Source organism: Drosophila takahashii, chromosome 3L (assembly GCF_030179915.1).
Source record: "Drosophila takahashii strain IR98-3 E-12201 chromosome 3L, DtakHiC1v2, whole genome shotgun sequence".
In the NCBI taxonomy this organism is placed as follows: domain Eukaryota; kingdom Metazoa; phylum Arthropoda; class Insecta; order Diptera; family Drosophilidae; genus Drosophila; species Drosophila takahashii.
Window position 1 is genome coordinate 6,115,874 of NC_091680.1, and position 18,148 is coordinate 6,134,021.

At 38.7% G+C, this 18,148-nt stretch overlaps 1 protein-coding gene across 2 annotated transcripts in view; it reads right to left on the reverse strand.

The window, feature by feature from the left end:
- The window catches only part of Src64B (Tyrosine-protein kinase Src64B), a 37,658-nt gene that overhangs the window by 5,239 nt on the left and 14,271 nt on the right, over positions 1 to 18,148 (reverse strand). For both annotated transcript variants that reach the window (XM_017158757.3, XM_070214500.1), the window contains 2 exons: positions 18,067 to 18,098; positions 1,260 to 2,122 (listed from right to left, as the gene is read on the reverse strand). In XM_017158757.3, the coding sequence (XP_017014246.1) occupies positions 1,260 to 1,527 (268 nt within the window). In that variant the 5' untranslated portion in view covers positions 1,528 to 2,122; positions 18,067 to 18,098. The remainder of the gene's footprint in view (positions 1 to 1,259; positions 2,123 to 18,066; positions 18,099 to 18,148) is intronic.

Here is an 18,148-nt window from a genome sequence, read left to right on the forward strand (position 1 = left end):
AATATATATTATTTCGATCAAAGGAAAAGTAGTTTAAAAAATTTTAATATTTTGAAAAAATCGTTAGGCATATAAAACTTTTTTTTTACATTTTGTAAAGCCAGTAAAGCTACAACTTCCATATTCGCCTCAAATATTCTTACTATAGTTTGCTTCGCCAGTAACTATAAAACTAGTTCTACTAGCATTGACTAGGTTCTTTATAAAAATGCAGTTTATTTTTATAACCTTCTAAATGTCCCCCCTATATTTGCATTACTAATTTCTTTCCACCTAGAATTTCCCCTACAGACCTTCAAATTTGCGTATAGCAAATATAGCAACCCCTCTGCCTACTTATAAAACACTTTCTTAACTGCAACTCCTTTTGGCCAACTCTCTGGGGTATCGTAAACGCAATGTCGTGTCATATGGTATGCAATATCGCCGTCAAGGTGGCGTTAAACTAACACCAAGAGCAGCGAACCCCTCCTCATTTTCTGGGCCACGCACCCGAGGAGAAGTGGTCAAGGTTAACGACTGTCATCGTATTACCACTGCAAATATGAGAATTGCGTTGCCACCTGGCAAATGACTTGACTTCCACCTCTGAACCTCCTGGGGGGCGAACTCTAATTATGGCAGTGGGGTTGGTAGAGGGTACACAGCTGGGTTATGTGGCAGGTTAGTTAGTTGGATGGTTTGGCTGGTTGCCTGGCTGCCTGCTTGCCACATTATGCAAACACAAGGCCAACCAGCGGGTAAAAGCCAATCTCTGTGGCAGGCAAAAAGTCAAATTGCTAATTAAAAGCTGGAATTATCACTCCACCCACGGGCTCTGGAGAGAGTAACACAGCCAAAAGCTAATTACTAATGCATGATAATATGTAAACAGACAGTGAAACTTCAGCAACATTAAGTTCCTTCCTTAATTAAAAATACGGGAAAAGTTTAAAAGCGTTAACTGGCGATATGATATATCGACAAAATTATTGAACTCAATTTCGTATCGAAAATATCGATAATATATCGAATATATCGCATTTAGCGTAAAATTTCGATTTTATTGATATTTTTGTTTATTTTAATAAATTCATTTTTATGTTATCTACTTTATTGATTTTAATATCGACCTGTTCATAATATATCGATACTGTATCGATTTTTCTTATTACTTTTTTGTTAAAGTTTTCGAATATTTGCTACTGATGCTTCACTGTAATTACTAATGGATGATAATACGCATATTAGATTGGCTTGACATCCGGGGAAATACTCACTTGGTGTGGTGCGGGGTCTGATGATGTCAACGCCGCCCTTTCCGCCGATTTTCAACGGACCCCGATGATTCGGATCGGGGGTATAGCGCGAGTCCAGCGATCCACCGTTGTTGTGCTTCTGGCCGAGAACGCCGCCCATGTTGCCGACGCCGCCGCTGCTGTTGATGTGCGTTTGGCCGAAGGTGTAGTCGGATTTCTTGTAGCCCCCAGTGGGATAGGCCAGTGCCAATTCCTGATCCTGTCGCTTGCTGCAGCATTTGTTGCCCATGGCTCAAGCAAGTATCTCGTGGCCTAAACTCTTGATCTTGATCTTGAGCTTTTTGTCGAGGTTTTCCTTGAATGTTATACTATTATTATTACAATAATATTTAGTTTTTAATTTTTGTTCAGCTTCAGTTAGGGCAACACATATTTTCTGTTTGGCAATTAACGAGTTGTTCTTAACAATATTTAAAAATTTGTTGCAGCCGTGTGTTGTGTTGTTGTTCGATTACTTTACAGTAAGTAGTTTAAACTATCAGTCAAGTTGGGTTATGTGTTGTTTTTTTTTTTGGGCCCCTGCCTTAAGTTTGCATCAAAAGTTGCAATTTGGAGGGCATTTGCATTAGTGTTCATCTATCAACTGCTAACTTCTGTGTGTCCTTGTTGGCCGAGCTGCAAAAACGCATTTCGTGTTCTGGATAGGTATATATAAAAAGTAGCCAAAGTTGCTGGTTTTGCATTCACAGCTGCAACTGCTGCTCCTTGATTGGGCTGATGTTGTTGATCCTTGCGGTCAGTGTGTTGTCCTGCCAGCAATTTCAGCCAGCGACCGTCTGCACATTGCTGGCCTTTAGTCGTCGTCGTCGTCGGTCGTCAGTCACCTGTGAGCCAAAAATAAAAGTAAACAAAAGCGGAGAAACCGAAATTAGTTAGTGTTAATAAATATTCATTAAATACACATTCTCAGACCCCCCAGACAAAGGATAGGACCCTCTGTGCTGTCCTGTCAGTCCACTGACCCGTGTCCACTCAGCCGGACAGACAGTTGCCTTTTGCCAATTGTCCGGCATCCTGTGGCTTCCTAAACGTTTTTGGCACATTATTACACTTGACTTGGCCGGCGGCAGGCGAATTCAGTTTATGCACTGAAATCCTGAAAGGCCCCTTGTGCAACTACTATTCCCTCTGCTTAAAGCCGCTTTGGGTTCATCAGCCTTTTGTATAAGAGATGCCCAGAGATTTGAATATTAAATTAAATATTACATAACAATTTTAATTGCGGTAATTTGTTTAGCTTATTAAAATGCGATTTTAGATATTATTTAGGTAATAAATTGTGTGCTATCCGTAATTAGTTGATGACATAATTTAAATTAGTCAAGGCTAGAGGATAATAGCTGATTTAATTGGGATTCTGCAACCTTGTCGCCATAAAATTTATCTGTAGCAATATAATAAAGCCATTAAGGTGGTCACAAAATGAACATTAAGATACAGATGACTTTTTATAATATAAAATTGTTGAACAGGAAAAAATATGTACTATACAATTCGAGTTTAAATAAAAAATTATTATAAAACTAATATAAAGAAAAATAGTATTTTAATTTTTCTTTACAGAAAAATAGTATTTAAATTTTTCTTTATATTAGCTAATAATAATTTTTTTTAAATAATAAATAATAACTTTTGCATAATTTTTTAATTTTAATAATTTTAGAAAGATCAATTCTCCTTGATTTTAATATTTTAAATTTTGTTCTTACTTTTTCAAGAGCAAATATTCTTGAAATCAAAATAATATTGCTCTGAGTTATTCAAAATTTATAAGACCCATACTTGGATGCTATTTTCTTTTAGATAAGCAACACACATTAAACTTAATTAAATTTCCCAAGAGACATCTCTGTTAGCACCACTCCCGACTTGCGAAACTCATCACTCGTGTCTGCTGGAGGCCAACGGTTTGCACACAACCTTTCGACGAAGCCACAATACGTAAAATACCACAATACAGCAAATGCAGGAGCAATATCAACCGCTGCAACAACTGCAGTTGCAGCAGCAGCAACCATAACAACAAAAACCAGGACAACGACAGCGACATTCAACCATTTGAAAGGTTGCCAGCTGGGCAGGCTCAACTTCTCTACGCCGTATAGCCAGCCATTGTCTATTGACTCAAGCCTGGCAGGCATCTGTTTATTGTTCAATTGGATAATTATGGTCTCCAATGCGGAGTTGAGAGGACGAAATGGGGATGGGCGTGTTGTGAGGCCAAGGTTGAGCTCTGCTAGTTCCTCCCCTGACAATCTAGATTGCTGCTGCAGTTTCCAATTTTAATTGTTATTGTTGCGCATTTGTTGTGTGTGCGCAGCTGGCATGAAATTGTCGCTCTGCCGGCAGTTGCCAGGATGCATTTGCGGCATTAGCTAATATCCTGTCATTGTTCCGGTCCGCCTGGCATGGCATGCCGTCAATTATTAAAGCCGTGTTCAAACTGGAGTCTTATGAGAGGAGATCAGGCGACTTTACTATCCATAAGCAAACACAAAGAGGATGCATTGGGAAAATAAATCAAATAAATAAATCCCAATTTAGTTAAGAATTTTTCCATTAAATTTTATATTACAGTATAATGATCGTTTATTATTTAAGAAAAGTTGTATTTACTTTAAAAACACTTTAAGATGATTTGTTTATTATTATTATTTAATTTAATTTAATTTTTATTGATATAATATCCTAGCGCTGCAAGCGTAAGCTTATTATTATTGCGCTAGTCACTTTATTATTGCTTTCATACTTGAGAGCTTCAAAATTATCGATATTTTCAATTTTCTCAGAATATTATTTTGATAATATTGATGTTGTCAATAAATATTGAAATGTAGATTTATTTTCAAGCTCTACTTCTAATACTTAGTAATTCTTTAAATTTTCAATTTATTTTAAAAATTCCTAGTATTCATCTGACATTTTCTTTCACTGCACTTAGCTGTTGAGCAGTAAAATGCCACTCGAAATGGAAATGGTTGAAAGTGTTGCTGACTTGACAGCGATGAACGGCTTGCTTACAGAGTGGCTAGAGTGTGGAAATTGTGCCAGGACATTTAAACTGTCTGAGTTTCGTCGGCGCGACGTCTGCGTTTATTGTCCCCAAGTCAACTTGATAAACACACAACGTGTGGCGCTTTAAATTTTGCCAACAACAAGCATAAAAGTTTGAATGGATTTGCGTTCGTTTGCCCATAAAAAGTCAAAGTTTGTTTTTCGGCGAGTTCATGAACCCATCCGCTCAGCAGCAACAACAACAACAGCGAAAAGTTCCACGGGGGTCAAGCAACCTTTATATACTTTTTGGGGTCGTCGTAAACGAAACTGAGTAGCCAGCACATTGAAGCTGCGATAATGTTGGGAATTTTCTATACAATTATGGTACGCAGCTTTATGAGATGTACTTTAAAAGTCAGTGACTGGATTATTTTTTACTACCCCAGCTTTCAGTTCAACAAAGAGAGCAACAGTTGAAGGGCTTGTGCGATAGGATGAACTGATAGGATAATATGCCAATAATAATGTTATCAACAGCTTGTAAAAGATGAGTCAGTGAAATACTTTCTTTTGTACTTATGCCATTAAACTTTTGATTACCAGCTCATATTTAATTTTGTATATTTTTTCTACCTTTTTAGTGTGATATCCCAGCTTTTTTCGGACATATTTTTAATGTAATTTGAGTTATTTAGTACTCCTAAATATATTTTTCGTATTTTATTACTTTCAGGGTATTAACATGTCCCTCCCATGTAAATGCCATAAAATCCCTCTCTATAATAATATTCCCAGACCGACAGGTGGCACACACATAGGACCTCTACCTATAGAGACTTTGCCGCAAAAACGAGCGATTTATAACCCCAACGCACCGGCACATATTACATATCAAAAACCCAATGCAAATGGCCGATTGGGGATTGCTGGCAAAGAGTTGGGAATCGAAAAAGTATACGAATATATCATTGTTGATGGGTGGGCTGATGGGTCAGCAAACGAAAAGCAGAGCTGCCAGTTACCAATTCTCGGGTTTTCCATCGCTGACAAGCGATTCGGTTTCATTTGAGAGTGTGTTTGTGTCTAGATTGTGTGTGTGACATGAAAATGTAATTTTCTAGTTCACTTTTTGGGGGATGTGTTGTGGGTTGTTGATGGTTGTGTTGCTGCACACGAGCAATGAATTTCCATTGTTGAAGTTGACAAAACTAAATGAATACTTAATTGGATATTGCGGCTTTGAATGCGCTGGAAAGACGGCAACACGAATATGAAAACTTGGCAGTTATGATGCGGCTTGTGTGTGTGTGGTTGTGTCAAGATGAAAATAGAAAATACGAGGTCAATAAATCCAGGTCTGTGGGCCAATTATTACTAATTTAAATGAATTGTGGTAGCAAACATAAATCAAAGCGTCTATTTGTGTTGATAACCATCAACAATTTAATTATTCAGAGGGTCACAGAACTTACAATTTGTTTAAAATATGTATTAAAAGACATAAAATAAAATGAAGCAACCTCAGCTATCAAATACCCGTTTCTTAGATGAATGAGTGAGAGGGAGATGTGCAAGTCATCTATCGGAAAATTCCTTATTTGCTAATATCTACAGCCAGTTAAATAAATTTGCCTAAAAAGTAATATAGACAACAAATTTAATCCGTGAATCCCAATTTATTCAAGCCTAGTTTCGTTTTTATTTTTCTTGCTGATCCCCAAGCATTTTAAACAGCGCATTTGAACTACATTTGTGCCAAAACTAACAATGTGGCCCCAAAATAGTTGCGACAATGGTCTCTCACACTGTCTAATAAAATCAAATATTATGCAAAAAAGAATGTGATTCCCCTAGGGGGTTGGGCCCCCAAACCAACCGCATGTCAGGCCAAATCCTCGAGGACATAAAGGCATTAACTGTAAATGCCGTAATGCCGTCATTTTCCGATGACAGGCCCAAACACACACATATACTGAGAAATGTAGAGCGTCTTTGATAAGAGGGGTTTTTTGTGGGGGTGGTTTGGTTTGGTTCGCAAAATGGAAATGGAAAATGGTTCTGTTTCGCCCACATTTTTTTATTGCGCTCCATTATTATTATACCACCACCGCCGCATGCCATCGTCCTTCGTCAGCTGTAGCCACATTGTTGCCTACTTAAAAAGTCAATTTGCGTGTGACGTCCTCGTTCGTTGTCATCCTGTTGCCGTGTGGATGCCGGGTTTTCCGCCCCCCAAAATCCCCCCTTTTGTCTTATCTGTGCGTTCAACCCAGAGTTGACACACAGTCGTTCACCTTTAAGCGTCACGTGCTATCGATTAGTCCTCTAAAAGAATTACCACAAACGCAATAAATAAAGGAAATGTGTGCCAATGAAATTTCCTTCGTCTAAGTAATGAAGAACACAATAAATTCTCGATTTATGTGTGTATCCCTCAAGTGAACAGGAGGGGCAAAGGAATTTCCCATCTGACGTTGACGTGACATCGGAATTGAATTTGTTGCATAAAACATTGCATTTAACCCATTCGACTGACTGGCTTCCTCTTCCTCCGCTTTAATATTAAATGGCACTTTACTTTAGAGCGGCATAAATAAATGCAAACATTAATATATCATAGTGTTTATTGGCACGTACTGTATAAGCTTTTCCTCGGCCGGCAAATAAATATCAATTTTTATATACATTTATCCTTATATCAATAAAGCCATAAATAATGCATCAAGGGAAAAGTTCGTTCACAAAAAACAGGAAATTTATATTGTGGCATTAAAACAGAGAATGTAGATGAAATTATGACATCTCTCGTTGGCATTGTAAAGTATATTTAACGTAAATTAAATTGTTATTAATCAGACAAGTGGAATATTTTGTAACCAATTGCGGAATTGAATGGCATTTATTTTAAGTTATTTTATGGAGCGGCAAAAATCCTGTAATTTAAGCATGGATTTAAATATTAAACTGTTCTTCATGACTATCAATTTACAGGAAATTACTTCTTTGAAGTTGAAATTAATTGAACGCCCAAATTGAAATGGAAGTTAATGAATGAGCAGCAGCACATAATTTAAGCTAATTTATGCCATAAGCTAATGGTAAGTCGACAGCCAGATATAGGGGACCAATCAATTTATTTATGCAAGTATCTATTACCAACTCCCTGAAACACTCGGCACGGAACAGAACAGAACAGATCTGTTCCACAGATTCTGTTTACGAGGGTCTGGACTTGGCAGTGTAACGATTTCCGCTCTCTGCCTGCGAGACCATTAAACAAATGAACTAGAAGCAATAATCATAATAAGCCAGAGAAATGAAAGTCTCCCCCGTGTCCTAATGCACTGAGGAAAATTGATCAGTACTAAAATCATTTTAAGAATAATACGGAAATATTACTATATCACATCAAAATTGTTGACCTAATTTTTAAACATAACTTTAAATACTTTATTAGAAAAACATTTAAAAATAAGACCAATACCGAAATCTTGTTTAAACCCTTAAATATTTGTTACAATACTTGACTAGCTCATTAAATTATTTTTAAGAACTTAATGATAACTTCATTAGATTTTTCGCCCAAGTGTAGTGTTATATTAATATGCTTTTATTTATATTGACCGACTTCAGGGCCAGTGTGACAAGTTCATGTGACAAAAATCAATCAGATGGCGTGAGCAGCCGCAGCCATATGGAGATTAAAGTTATATATAGACGAGGGAGAGTACGAAAAAAATATGAGAGAAGTACCAAAGGGTGGGAGATGTAGAGGCCTGAAGGGAGTAGCTTTATAGTTTGTATGCACAATTAAAAAAAAGTCACGTACTTGGATACAAAATACACAGAACGACTAAAAACAGCGGGAAAGATAAAATCAGAGGCAAAAACAAAAAAAAAATTGCTTGGAAAAAACCTTTATTGTTCTGTTTTTATGCACCCTGTAAATAAGGGTTATTAGTTCTCCTGTGTGATAAACCAGCAAAAAATCTCATTTTCAACCTCCCCCAAAATTCCATTAAATCTCATTTAATCTAGGCTACGCCAAAACATAAAGCAAAGCCTCCAAGTAGGGTATCCCTAGGGTTTTTCTGTGGCCAAAGCTTAGAGTAGGGTATTCCCACTGGTTTTCAGTTGGTTCAGATTCGCAGATTTATTTGTTGGCGCCACTACTACAATCAGTGATTCCCAGCTGGGCGGCGAAGGGTTAAGGAAAATGTCGGGGTCCCAGAGTAAAAAAAGAGGAGCTTAAGGAACGTGTTTTGTCTAGGGGCGGGTTTGGGGGGCGTGACCTGCTTGTAACGCACAATTTCACGCAGTTTTTTCTTGTTGCCTGCAAACGTGAGGGTTATGAAAAGGAAAAAAAAAACCTACAAACAAGAATGAATGTTTTGCAAACCGAAAAAGAAATATCCTTCTTGTAAATAGAAAGAAAATCACTATGGAAAAAACTCTTCTAAAGAATTGATGAATTAATTTCCAATTAAAACTATTATAATATATAATATATTTGGAATCATTTCCAATCCAAAATATTTTCTAAGCAATACTTTTAGAATGTGAATAAAAACATGAGCTACATATGGCTCTTCTATGGTAATACCCTATGTTAGAGCGCATAAATAAGAGGCTGTCTGATGAGGGGGAGATATGGGGGAACCGGAAGTGCTGCGTGATCAGAACGCATAACATTTGCCTCTTCTTCGCTGTGGTGTTGCCGTTTCCAATGATGAGCTTCATCTGCGTTCTGTGGTTTGGGTTTGGGTTTGTCAACCTCCGTAGAGAGGTGGGATTGGAGTCAAACCGAAAGCAAACAGCGAAAAGGCAGGACCCCAATGGGGATGGATAGACGAGGGATGGGGTGTGTTACAACATCACGAGATGAGCTCATTACTTTAATGGGTTCCCACCTCCTCATAGATGCCTGCGGTCGCGGAATGATGCCAACCGAAAGCGACAGACATCCTGTGGCTTATTCGCGTTTATTTTAATGAAATATTTGTATGTGGCTAGAAGTTAAAAGTTATGATTTTTATTACGAACAAAAAGAGAAGGGATTGTGTGGATTTAACAGGCGGCAATCCAAAGACACGTAATTAGTTCGCTAAATAAACAAGCAAGGGACGAATTCGCAAATAACAAAAAATAACCCAGAAATCTAATTACCGTGTGAGAAACAACAGCAGGAAAGGAAAGGCAACAGCTACAAAAAATAAGGAAGCAAGGATTAAGGCGGAGAAAGTTCCGAAACGGAGTTCACATTGCGTGCCACAGGATGGCAAGAGAACGGGGAAAAGAAAATGCCAGGAAAATTGGGAGGAAAAAACGGAAAACAAGTTAGCAAAAAGGGGGCGTAGAATGACGAAATCGAGGAGCTGGCAAAGAAAAATGTGAGTCCAGCACGCCGAGGGCGCCAGTAATAAAAATTCTCTGACCGCTCAAACATGCCATAGATGACGTTTTTAGGGCTCTCCCCTAGGAATCAAATTCGTTTGCGAAATATTTAAATATTTTATGGGGTAATAAAAAAATTAAATCCCGACCAAATTGCACACTGCTTTTCACTCTCTCGAGGGATTATTATAGTGTAATCAGTGCAGTAAGTAGCTTTATGCAGGTAATTACTTTTTTGTCATTGTTGTGGGCTTAAAAATAAAATATACAAAGCCTCCTCAATAAAAAAAATTAATTGATTAAAGCACACACATTTTTTTTTAACAGAGAAAAGCCAGTAGTGACGTTTTTTATCCCATTTTCGCTGTAAAATTGTGCCAGTAACAGAACCCACCATTTTAACGTCCTTCCTTCCTTCCTCTTAAACCGACGGAACATGTAATAGTTACAATTGCTGGTAGTACAAACAACCGTAATTTTCGTCAACAATAACACGAGTTGCCTTTTCATAGCCATGAAGAAACTTAATTGCAGGCTAAGCTGACTGCAGAAAGGGGAAAGGGAACGAGAAAGCAGCGGAGTTAGTGGAAGTAAACTGAAGAAAGCTCGCTGCAATATTAAAACAATATTTGTACGCGATTAGATGGCAGCAAACAACACCCACAAGCAGGACGAAGGACGTGGCAAATTACAGAGAGCTCCACGGGAAATGGCGATACGGCGCCAGGACGACGACGACTCAACATCGGCGAGGTGGCAATATTTACACGCTTTTGTTGCCCCTCCCCCCGGCCAACGCGACGTCAGCACTTGGCTAAAAAGGCTAAAAAGCCGCCAGTGACCAGTTAAGTGGAGGCAAAGCCCAGTCAAGTCCCGCTGTTACTAACGTCGATTGTGGATCGTCGAATGGCCATGACGACAGCAACAGCCACAAATAATGGGGCATTAACGCCTGTATCCTGAATCCTGACGTTCCGTTCCGCGGTTGCCACACGCAACTTTCAGGGAATTTAATTCAATGTGTGACGAGGCAAAGGCAAGAACAAAGTAAATGAACAAATTAAGTAAATAATCCAGAAATTAGCAGGGTGAACATAATCCATAAGCTGTCGGTATATCCTGTTCCTGTTTATCCTGCTAATTGCTGTAACCTTTCGTTTTATTATGATAAGAAATAAATTCAATTTGGTCGATTAACCGATAAGAAATTATTCAGTACTTATATCTTTACAACTGAAATAATGATAGATAAGATAAAATCTGTTATGGCTAAAACGTGTTCAAATATCCAAAATAAATAGTAACACCTCGTACAAGGAAAAAAAAATCCATATTTAAAATTAATTAATTATTTTGGTTATTGTTTTGTGGTTTTTTATTTTGAGAGGTATATCTTTTAAAAATGTATTAAACTTTTTGACATAATATTAATTATTTTAATATATTCATTTGTAGATAATAAATTTTCTACATTTTAGCGCCTTTAGCTACTTTAAGGAGGCATTCCGCATCGTTAAATGGAAACTATTTTGGGATCTTCCTCGCACAGTCTGCGGGTTTAGTTCGTTTTAGAGGTGGAGTTACCGGCTGGAGTGCAGCAATTACTCAAAGTTTTTCCCCAAAATCGAAATCTTGTTGCCCATTGGCAGCTCATTTCTCATGTGTGGGTCCCTCCTCGTCGCACTTCCAATTGGGTCAAGCGCGGGATTTCGACACCCAGAGTTATGTGAGGGAATCGAAAGGGAAGAGAGTAGAGCGGCATTTCAACCCACCGGCTGATAAGCCATTAAGCCTCAACGTCGAAGTTGGGAACAGAAGCGACACGACACACCAGATGCGGTCGCTCTTATCGGACAACACACAAAATTTAAACGCTCGAGAGTCGCTAGTTGACCCCAAAACCCAAAAAAGTGAAATGTACAAATGAATATCGATAGAGTGCAGTTAATGGTCTGTGGAGGAGGAGGTGGGTTCCCGCTTATCGCAGACGTTGTGTTCCAGGTCTTTAGTTGCAGTCCCCTATCGCTTTTGGTTAGAGATGGAAATAATTGAAGAGGGAATGCGAAGTATACCGATTTCCACATTTAGAAATGTTTTTTAGAAAAATATCTATAAAATTGCCCATAAATTCATAATTTCCATATTGATTTTGTTAGTCGATTGTTCAGGAACTTTACTGCGTTTAGGAAACGAATTTTCGGTTAATTTAGAACTATGTCCGTTCAAGAGAGAAAGCTGTCCGTTCAAGGGAGTTTTTTTTTTTTTTGTTAATGTACCTAATTACTAAATAGAAATTGGCACAGAAATTAATAATTTTCGAATTGATTTTATTATTCAGTTTATTTTTCTTTATCATACATGGTGCATGATTTTTACTATCTGCTGATTTTCTTCTTTCTTCAAACTTATGCTAGTTTAAGAAATGACTATTTTTAAATCTTTCACATTTTCACGTTTGTTTAAAAAGCATGTTAACACATTTTTCTTCCATCGCTAGTCAACGATTTGTGCTAGAAGTTATCACACTTTGGAATCAACAAGACAAATTACCGAAAATGTAATGTCGCACCCTCTCTGCACCAATATTTCTCATACAACTCGGCATGTGGGCAACAACACAATCGCGATCGAGAATCGGAGAAAGAGCCATCCTTCTCTGTTTTTTTCTCTTGATTTTGTTTTTTTCTGAACACGTTGGCTCTGCATTTGCATGCATAAACACATGACGTGCTCCACATTCGTGTGACATTTGTTTCGAGGGGGCGGCGATGGGGAGCTGCAAAAGTGTTACACGCAACAACAACTGAACAGGCAACAAAGGGGTGTCCAAAAAGATACTACAAAATAAACTATATACTAACATTATTAGAACTTTGTATACCCCGTAATATATTTAAAAGATTTTTCGAAATATTTCTTAGAAAATGTATTTTCTATAAACAACGATTTTTGAAAAATATCGATAATATCGATGTTACAAAAATCCCCAGAAATCAACATACCTTGTTTCTTTGATACCGTGTATAAAAAACGTAAATGAGGCTGCAAAGCCTTGTTGCCTTTTGTATCGCTTGCATTGCATTTTTGGCGCAGTGCAACGCAAAGTGTGGAAAAACTGGGGAGGGTGACCGAAGGAAATTGGGGCAAAAGTGCAGCAGCAGCAGTAGCAGAAAGAGAAGCTGACCATGGGGTAGATTATCATGGGAGCCGGGCTAAATGTCATTAGAGCCAGACTAATTGAATGGGCGATAATAAAAATGGGGTTGAGAAATGCATGGCAGATAGTAAAACCAAATAGTGAAAGTCTCTGTTGGGTCATAAATTTATGGGAATTTAGCAAAAATATGCAATTTAAATAACTGAACAAATTGCTCTGCGATTTCCATCGAATATGAATATTTCTGCAAGAAGCGGAGGCAAATTTTAACAGACTTTGCTGATGGAAACGAGGCAAAATACGGAAATTTCCCCCCAAAAACATCCGTCTGAAGTATTTAATTTCCTACTCAACGATGCAGTCTGAGCTTCAGGCTCCACCACTGCTGCCACTGATGTCATTTCTATGTACGTGTGCAGACATTCTGGGGCGGTGGTAAAATGGTGAAGGAAATGGTTAAGTGGGTGGTGGTATAAGCCCAGCCAGACGTCAGACATCAGGCGTGGAGGAGGGAAAAGTCAGAGGGAGTCCCAGTCAGGTAGCGGTAACATAACATAACATAAATAGAAAACAGCCACAAAGGCTTGACAACGCGACAAAGTTCTGTTCTGTTCTGTTTTGAACTGCCTCCTCATAACACCCACCTCCCCATAACACCACCCCCCAAGGGACATATCAGGTACATCCTGCGACACTCCAAGCAACCCCCGCAGTTACATATGCGACAGAAATTATGAATGAAACGAAAGATAAGCAGAAAAGCAAGCAAAACAAGAGGGAAGAAGGAAAAAATGAAAACAAAACAAATTCTTTAACTAACCTAAGAATGCCATTAAACGAACTTGAAATGCGCTGAAAATTTACATTTATTAATCATGAATCATTGTTGTTTGTTCAGGAATTTTACTGCGTTTGGTATTTGAAAAAAACTATTTTTTGGTAAATTTAGAGTGTTGTCCGCACAAGAGAGATTTGTGTCCGTTCAAGAGAATTTATGGCTTTAAAAATTTAATAAACAAAGTTATTTTTTTTCTCGCAGCTTATTTGCGAAAAACACTCAAACCGTTGTAGTCTGCCAAAGAAAATTTAAGCCGTATTTCATATTTAATGAATACAATTTGTGCTCTCGAGAACTCTTTCTCTCATTAGCATCAGTGGCAACTACTATTTTTTTGTACTTTGGCCAGCTTCCCCAACTTCGGTGGCGCACAGCAAAGTTTGTCACAAAGTTATAATGCTCTCATTAGGCTTGAGGAATATGCAAGGACATAACCAGGGGGACTGGGACTGGGATTCAGCCGGTTCTTAGGGGTGGACTGCGGCATTCTTCCGCTCTTTTTTGCCTCAACTTCAAATGCAGCAGCAGCAACACAGAGCGCAGAACAACAATGCAGCTCAGTTTTAAAAGATTAAAAAATGTTCTGTGGGCACCAGGAACTTCAACATCAGCAGCAGCAGCAGGAGTAGGGCTTTGGCACAGGATGCAGTCTGGGGGCATGAAACTTTTTAGCACTTTTATTGCTGCTGCCACTACACTACAAACTGTCTGAAACAGACAACAACGGCCACACTTTGCCATCAGCAGCATGGAGACAGGCACAAATTGTCAGGTTGTTGACGAGTCGACGTTGCTACCTCTGCTAATGTTGCTGCAGTTGCAAGTTGCCATCGCCGTGGCCCGTTGCAGCTGCAAACTGCAGTTGCTGTCTGAATGCAGACATAAACAACAATTTAGAGGAATACAATAAACAGCAATTCTAGCGGGGAACGCAACTTGCCACTCGGCCTGGTCATAAAGCAGGTCTCTGACTCTATATCTTCACCGAAGACAGGGGGAAAAATACATCAAAGATACGTCTACCTATGCCAGGCACTGAGAGAAATGTTCTTAAAAAATCAAGAATCGTTGTGGTTTGTTTAGGAATTTTATTGATATTTTTAAATATTTTGTGTTGTCCGTTCAAGAGAGGTTCTTGTCCGTTCAAGGGAATATTTAAAATATATATAAGGAAGAAATGACTGTTTTTTTAAGTATTATATGATTGCCGCTGTTTATGTTTTCGCTTCTACTCATGAGATGAATCTCTAGCGCTGCACTTGAACAAAATTAAACTACTCATTTAAGTTGTGATTACCCGTTGCGCTGCCGCCTCAAGTGGCCGGTGAGCAAAGTGTGCTTATCAACACCAGAAAATGCAGAAAATGCTGGCGTCGCTGGTTGGCTGCCAGGGGAGCAGTGGGAGTAGTGCAAGTTTAAACAAATATTTTATAGAGCACACACGATGGCACTGGCACCCGGCTGGCAGCATCCGAAGCTTCCTCTTCAGGTGAAGCAGCCAGCAGAAGCAGCAGCTGTGGGTTAATGCCGGCATTAGTGCGATGCTGCCGTGCGATGGTTTGTGTGTCTGGGAGGAGGGCTTGACATAGTTTCAAGCGGGCGCTTAACGCTGAGTTATCTATAATACAAACACACGCACCCGTAGCACAGGCAAAAACAAACACTCACGTTCACAGCTGAAGTTGATTTATGCAACAGCTTGCCAAGGCAACTGATTTTGCACTGCAAGAAGTTAGAACTTGAATGGTAGTGAAATTCAGATAGCTTTTAGCGAACTTTAACCTTCGGTTAAATTTAATTTTGTCTATTATACTGAACTAAGAGGGATGTGATTAAAAATAGTAAACATGATCAATTTGTTAACAAATTTTTTTACACACAAAATGGTATTTACATGAGAAAAGTACATTTATAACCTCCGGTTAAAGTTCAAGTTAAAATAAATCTTTTTGAAACGCAACAATTTGCCTAGTTAATTTATATATTACCTTCACCTTTAAAGTGAAGCATAATAATGCACATTTTAAGATCACTTTGACCTGCTCCGATTAAAGTTCATTTAACTCAAACTGACCAAATTCTCCCAGTGCCTGGGACACACTTGCTGAGTATCATAATTTTATAAACTTAAGGCCTTTACACCTATTAAAATGGAAAATGTGTTGGTGCTCTGCTGCTGCACATGTGTTCGTTTGTTTGTGCCACTCAAAAAACTGGCAGCGCAAAATTGCATTTCATCCCACAACTGGGCCAAAAGGGATGAGGATACGCCGCCGCTCCTTTGGTCCGTTGCAAATTCATGAAATTTTCATCATCATTTCATGCTGCAGTTGCAGCTTGCAGCTTGCACTTATGTGCAGCTATTTTATGCATGAAACCGAATAACAAACCCCCCTGCTGTCCCAACCAGAATTGTCGGGAGGCCAGGCTCCATTACTTCATTAATGGCCAAAAAGAAAGAAAAAGCGAAACACAGAAATTGGCCTCACCCAGCAAAAGGTAAAAAACAATCGCAAGTAAAAACAGCAAAGAACAAAAATATAATCCGCATAATTTCGCAAAGGGAATGGGGGAGGGCAGGCGCTTAACCTTCTCGCCTTACCCGCTGGCACATGCGTTCCCGTATAATTAGTCATGAAATCGGAGACCCGAGACGTGTCGAGGGTTTGTCTAGGCGGCATTGAAGGGTTGCCCCAGTCCCCTTGGCCCCCAGAAATCGTACACCCAACCGGCCGCCAGATGCGCTTGGCTACTTGTCGCGTGTGTCATTCATCCATCCATTTACCTTTAAACAGCAGCGGTCACAAAAATAATACTTTACACATTACTTAATATTCTTGACAATATTAAAGTGAAATATATTTTACCATTAACCTTAACTAATGGATTACAAATTTGTTGTTGGAAAAAATCTTAAAAACTTGATTTAAAAAAAAAATTTTTTTTTAAGTTTAACAGAAAGTTTGTTAACAATTCTATGACGTTGCAAGAAATGCACAATTTTTTTCCACATTAAGTTAAGGGAAGTCCCCCATGAATATCGAACAGTAATTTACCATTATATTGACTTGAATTGTTTATGCCGTCTCCTACTTCGCCCAGCATGTGGCCCAGGTGATTCGAACACGTTTCCACATTATACAACAAAAGATCCAAGGAATGCATCGTTGGAAAACCAAAAGGAATTGATGAGGAAGGAGGGGGGTTTACGTTGGCAGTACTGGCGGCAATGCATCGATGACTTTCCCCCTTGCCTCAGCTGCATAACATCACAAAAAGCTAAAGCCGGACCTGACAGCTGCATTGCGTGTGGCGCAGCCAACATGGTAATTCAATTTATCCACTAAAATCCGTCAGCGAGAATAGAAAACAGAGAAAACAAACACTCTGCAACAAGCCGTCTTATGAAGATTGGAAGCGATTAGAGGACAGTCCTGATAGAAAACAGACCTCATATAAAAGAAAAAAATAAAGTACTTGAAGTTTTTTGGAAATTACCAAGTAAATGATAAAATTTTATTTTAAAGACCTTAAGGAATACCCCGATATCACTTGCAAAAAATCGATTCCATTAAGTTGAACTTTGGTAAAGTTTATTTCCTCAGGCCCCAAATGTACATTCGCTAAGCTGTAAACTTTCAAGATATAGCTTTAGTGATTTATTTTTACGATTCTCTTTCAGCCTCCAACGAAATCATTTTGCTTCGGATTGGTCAATTAGCTTTAGATGTGTGGATATGCATAGAAATTTATTACCAGTTACGAGCATGTCAAAGATATAATAACGGATTTTATGCGGTCATAAAGAATATACTGGCTGGAAAACCTTGGTATTAGGCCTATGGATCTTGTTTTCTGTATTTTTTGTTTTTCGCTTAAACAACTATCAGAAAAAAAAACCAGACCTAACTCAACTCAAATGATTTACGTACGTGAGGCGGCAGGCAAGTGCCGAAAAACTCGTTTTGGACTCCACTTCAAGAACTGGAGCAAGTTGCTCTCGAGTATCCACTGTTATATTCCAGCATCTCTAGCTCCATCAGGTTTTTGGTTATTTTTTTCTCATTTTTTTGAATTGAGCACACAGCTGGCAAGCAAAAAAGGAAAATACTCTGGGCCAAAAAAAGAATATTTCGCGTTTTATCTGGGCGTTGGGAGGGGGCAAAATTGGAGAAGTTGGGCAAAAGAATAGCCCCGATAGACAGAGATGAATGCAAAGATAAAGCTGCCCCCACAAAAATTCCCGCTGCCAAAGTGGAACAAGTTCAAAATCGCCCGCGGCCATGTGACAAAAACTTGGCAGTGTCAAAAAGGAAAGCCCCAAAAACAAAAAAACCAACAAAAGGTAACACATTTCCATTAGTACTTCATGTTCAGCTCACCTTTGATTCGGTCAAAGTAGGGTTATCGCAACCTGAAATGAAAGAGAGATAGGAAATTCGTTAATTATTTTCAAGAGTAGTT